Source organism: Colobus angolensis, unplaced genomic scaffold (genome assembly GCF_000951035.1).
Source record: "Colobus angolensis palliatus isolate OR3802 unplaced genomic scaffold, Cang.pa_1.0 Scaffold3, whole genome shotgun sequence".
In the NCBI taxonomy this organism is placed as follows: domain Eukaryota; kingdom Metazoa; phylum Chordata; class Mammalia; order Primates; family Cercopithecidae; genus Colobus; species Colobus angolensis.
Genome location: NW_012116265.1, coordinates 5,151,164 through 5,156,746, shown reverse-complemented (window position 1 = coordinate 5,156,746; position 5,583 = coordinate 5,151,164). Strand labels below are relative to the sequence as shown.

Here is a 5,583-nt window from a genome sequence, read left to right as displayed (position 1 = left end):
ATAATAATAATAATAAAAATAAAAAACAAACAAAAAAAACCAGTTCTTATTACAGTGGGAGGGTGTGAAGTATGAAAGGACTCTGTCCAGCTGGCCCCGGATTCAGGTAGAGTTACTTTGGAAAATCTACCCACATCTTATCCCTGAATCACTGCTCCCTACACTCTTAAATCTGTGTCCGCTGAAGGCACTGGCCTTTACTGTTCAGGTACGTGAGTTATGTTGTACACTTGTGAAAAACTTAAAAATCAACTTAAAATTCAAACCCAAAACTTATTAAAAGAAAGCAAATTTAGGCCAGGTGTGGTGGCTCACACCTGTAATCCCAGCGCTTTGGGAAGCTGAGGCAGGCAGATCATGAGGTCAGGAGATGGAGACCATCCTGGCTAACACGGTGAAACCCCGTCTCTACTAAAAATACAAAAAATTAACCGGGTATGGTGGCGGGTGCCTATAGTCCCAGCTACTCGTGAGGCTGAGGCAAGGGAATTGCTTGAACCCGGGAGGCAGAGGAGGCAGTGAGACGAGATCGCACCACTGCACTCCAGCCTGGGCAACAGAGCAAGACCCTTCTCAAAAGAAAAAAAAATGCAAATTTAAATCTATGGTACTTTTTTTGTTAAGTAGGTTTTTGTACATTAATCTGTTTCATAAGCACTATAATAGTGTGGGTTTTTTCCTGTTTAGCAAGATGTTTGCAGCATCTTAAAGGATCTCATACACTAGGCCAGAACCACACTTGAAATGAGCCCTCCTGTCTGAGTTTGCAATTTAGCAGCGATGGGGGGAGGAGAACCCTAGTTGCCAGGACACTGGAAGCCAATGGGAGATAGGATGGAGGCCCTAATTAAGTTAGCCTGACTCAAGTGCAGGGCATGAGGAGTGGAGATGTGGGCCAGAAAAAGCTGGAAGCCTGAGCACTGCAACAAAATAACTTCGGGTGGACACACTTCATCACAAGGCCACAAATGCTTAGTCCCAGGTTGAGGACTGAGTTTAAAAGTTTCAGTGAAAGACAGACTAGCAAGGCTTCAACAAGTAATTATGACTTAATAGAATATATACAGTATACTTCAATGCAGAACATACATTGACAATGTAGATGATAACAGAACGGGCTGCTAAGTATGGGTTTAAAATTCCAGTTCAGTCACTCACTAGTCATGTGACCTTGAAAAGTTAGTTAATATGTAAGTCTGTTTCAACTGTAAAACAGGCATAACAATAGGCTTACTGTAAATAGACCAGAAAAGTAGAGGAAACGCTTGGCCCATGGTAAATGCTCCAAGGATGGCAGCTAGAGATGATGCTATTATGCTTTTTTATATTTTGCTTCAAAGTAGGTAAAAAGTGTTTAATTCATATTTATTTATTAGGCTGAATATTAAAAAACTGCATCTTCTACAAGGGACTTTCCTTAGATTTTCAGTTGAATTCATCTTTCTTTTAAATTTAAGAAACCTGGACGTCTCAGGATTTGCCTTGACAAAGTGCCACCTTCCCAACTCCAGGATCACTCTGGAGAATCACAGCCAAGATATGTAAGCTGTATCCACACACACTCCAACCTGGAGAATTTTATTAGGATTGGGAACACTTTCCTGGATGCTTTTCTCAGATTATCTCTTCAACAAACTAAACAAATGCACTCCTGGGGTGCCGCATCACCCACAGTATTTTTAATGGGTGGCTAAAGCAATCCTGGCTAAAGTCATGAAATCTTAACTGTCTTTCCCTTAACACTGCGTTACTAAAACCTTTTATCTTTTCCATTCCTTTCGACAAAGCCCTGTGAATTTACCTTTTCACTTCATCTATAATAATTATCTCCAGTAAAACCACTAAAATTCAAGTGGATCCCCATGATTTCCATATGTAAATTTAAATGTGTTCAAAATTAGACAAAAAGACAGTGACGTGGGGGAATGAAGAACGTCAGAAGAACAAGAGGAGCTGAAAAACACGGGACGTGATGAGTGAAAGAACCGCCAGGGCGAAGGCGCGGCCCCTGGCCGGGCACTGCTCGCTGCGTGGCTTACCCCCAGGGGCGGGAGCCCTTCCACGATGTTCTTCTTTCCAGAGAGGAGGTCCGACACCGGCCTCTTCTTCAGGGAGTCCCTCCGGGTTCGGTAGCGGCCAGACGTGGTGAGGTCGGACTCTGACATGGAGGGCGTCAGCAGCCCATCTCTCCAGGGCCGCTGGGCCTCTGCGGTCGTGCGGCCGGGACTACTGTCCATCATCCTCTTCTCTGAGTCCGGGACGTGGGCCCTGGGCTCGAGGATGTGCAGGGGCCCCGCGAGCAGGGTGCGAGGGCAGCCAGGTGGGTCCTGGGTCAGGCCAGGTCGGGGCTCGCGCGCACGTCCAGGGGTCGCCCGGGTCCCGCTCTCCTCCTCGAAGTCCTCGTCCTCTTCCTCCTCGCTGCTGTGGATCAGCATGGTGGCGTCTGACAGGGACTTCTCATGGCCGTATCTCAAACCCTCCGCCTCCTCCGGTCCTTCCCGCTTCGTTCTCTCCGTGAAAACGCTGGGCTGGGAGCCCGCCGAGAGGGCTCGCGGCACCACCTCCGCCGCCGACGCGGACAGGGTCCGCTCCTTGAGCCGCAGGCCCTCCAGGCAGTGGCTGAGCCCGGCCACCTCGATGCTGTTCCGCTTGTGCAGCTGCGCGTGGCGCGCGGCGGTGAGAGGCTCGCTGACTTCCTGCAGCGAGTGCGCCACGGGCAAGCTGTCCTCCTGGAACGTCTGCACCGAGTGGTGCACGCGCCGCGTGATGAGGTCTGGGTTGCTGCTGCTGATGTACAAGTGGCGGGACAGGTCGGGCGTGCTGTTGGCTGGCCTGGGGGGCGGGTAGGGTGGGGGTGGCCGGTACACCTGCGTCCGCATGATGTTGGGGGCCGGGTAGTCCTGCGCCTGCAGCTGCGCGTTCGTCAGCTCGGGCACGCTGACCGCGCCCACCACGGGCCGCCGCTCGACGGGGTAGGGGTAGGGAGACGGGCTGTGGAAGCTGTAGCTCAGGCTGAACGGGCAGTGCGCGGTCGGCGGCGAGGGGAGCTGCGCGTGCTCGCGGATCTCGGGCTGGCTGTAGACCAGCGCCGCGGGCCTGCTGTAGGCATACGAGCTGCCGATGTTGAGGTTTCGCAGCGAGTGGCTCTGCCGTTCCGCATGCACCAGGCCCCTGTTGAGCTGCTTCATCACAGTCTCATAGTCTGGGGTGGGGCGGTAGGACGGGGGTATCAGGGCGCTGTGCCGATGGGATGGGATGTAGTCAGGCCTCATGACGTCACTCCCGGTGATGCTTGGGTTGGACGACATGGGCGAGGGCTGCAAGTAGGGCTGAGGATTATTTAAGGAGTTGGTGCTGTGTGCGCTGTAGACACTGCCATTACGAATCCGACCATTGAGGTCAATCTGGCCTCTATCCAAGCTTGTCTGAGAGTGACAGTAGTATCCGTTCTGGTTGGGCACAAAGAGGTTATCTAGAAAAAGAATGAGTTCAAAATGAGATTTTTTTTAATTGGACTAATTACTCCAACCAAATATTGAGATCGGCCCTTACCTCTGAGGACATTTTGAACACAGCTTGTAAAAATCCATGCTAAAATGACCTACTTTAGCCACACTATCTGAGTGACCCTGGGAGTTCGGCTTCCTCATCTATAGGATGGGGGTGGCTCTGCCTACGTAAGGGGTGGCATCCATTGGGTGACAAAGTAAGACCCTGTCTTAAACCACACACACAGCAGACCAGCAGACTTTTTGGAACTCTGGGGAAGTTGAGGCAGAGATACCATTCAAGGCACTGGGCTGGGGACTCTTTCTTCCCTGGGTAAGGATGTGGCCTTGCTGCTGCTGAGCCAGTTCAAGCACCGGCTGTCTGTAAGCATTTCCTTAATGGAATTTTTGATTGATTGTTCTTCCCAAATGAATACACAAGCTTCGACTGTAAAAGGGTAATGGTATAGCAGGATCTGAGCTTCTCTGGTCCAACAGTGTCATCAGCAGCCACACAGCCCATAGTGTCCAGAGCCAAGAGGAGTCACATTAAAACAGCGGCAGCTGCCCCCTGCCCTGGCCCCCATGTTTCAGGAAGATCCAGACCTGCGGCTAACAGAATCAGTTTAACCTAATCTTACAATAGCTATGCATGTGTCCCTGCCCAGGGATGACAGGGGCCATGTTTCTTCTAGTCAATTTGTAGCTCACCTGCCTTCTGTTACTGAGGATGATTTCTAACCCTAGATGATTTCTAACACTCAGCAGCCAACTCCTTCAATAACTTTTTCCTCTGAAAGGCATTATTTTTGTGCTTCAAAAGTTCCATAGTGATTTAAGTGATACTTAATATGCCACAATGGGGTGGGTACAATTTATTCTGGTGGCACATAAGGCTGTGAGGAAATAGCATTCAAACCTCCATGGTATTCTTCTGCTGACACATAGCACTTCCTTGTCACTGTGCTTTCCTTGTCTATGCAAAGCTTGGTCATGGTTCCATCTCTGCAATCCCCCTTTTCTCACTGCTGTCACAACTCGGGCCCCTACCCCAGGCTTGTCTGAACTAGCTCTATATCCACCTAGTCTCCCTGCTTCTGCACCCCACAAACCATCTAGCCATTTATGGGACTGTTATGTGGAAAAGGCAATATACTGAGAATAGAAGGGGAAAAAGACGGTTGGAATATAGGCAAGAAAAGGGGAAAGGTATGTATGAAATCACCATAATTCAAGGAAGGGAGAAGAGATAAAAGGTTACAGAAGTCCAGAGGAAGGAATGGTCATTTCCAGCCTGGGTTGGGTTGATGGGGACAAGGAAGAGAGAACCAAGAACCACCTCGCAGAAGATATGGCAGTTAAGGGGACTTGAGGGGTAAGTGGGTGAGGTGGGCATGTCCAGCTTCCATCAGAAGTGAGGTCTCTCAACCTCTCAGAGCAGGCAGGATTACGCCTCCTCACCCCTTGATACCAGGCACAACAATGCGACTAGTAATGGTCAAGGGTAAGTGCACAGAGGGTTAAAAGCCAGCTTCCAGGCTCTCTTCCAGCTGCAACACTGACCACCAACATTCCAGAGAGAAGAGGCTCTCCAGCTCAAGCTCCTACTGCAGACTCACAGGGGGCAGAGCCCTCCTGCTACTGCAGTGTGCAATGGACAGGTGACCCTTACTATTACTTCCCTGAGAGTTTGGAATGGAATATTTTCTCAGCACAGCACAGCCCTGCCTATCCGGTCTGGATGGCATGTGAACATAAGGGTGCACGGGGTAAGGGTACCTGGAGGTACAGAGCAGCACTGGCAAAGCCAGGGAGCACCCCCGGGCAAGATGGGGTGGCTGGAGTGTCAGATAGCTACAGAGGAGTAAAATAACTTGGGAAGTAAGGGTGGAAGAGCAGGCTCAGTGAATATTGTGTGAAGTCTCGAACACTAGGCAAAAGAATGATCCTGTAGCCAGGCGCGGTGGCTCATGCCTGTAACACCAGCACTTTGGGAGGTGAGGCGGGCAGATCACCTGAGGTTGGGAGTTCAAGACCAGCCTGACCAACATGGAGAAACCCCATCTCTACTAAAAATACAAAATTAGCTGGGTGT

The 5,583-nt window shown here is 50.3% G+C and overlaps 1 protein-coding gene across 2 annotated transcripts in view; it reads right to left on the bottom strand.

Moving 5' to 3' along the window:
- Positions 1-5,583, bottom strand: part of PTPN21 (protein tyrosine phosphatase, non-receptor type 21) — a 93,579-nt gene that overhangs the window by 17,859 nt on the left and 70,137 nt on the right. For both annotated transcript variants that reach the window (XM_011949451.1, XM_011949452.1), the window contains exon 13: positions 2,040-3,472. In XM_011949451.1, coding sequence (XP_011804841.1) covers positions 2,040-3,472 — 1,433 coding nt within the window. The remainder of the gene's footprint in view (positions 1-2,039; positions 3,473-5,583) is intronic.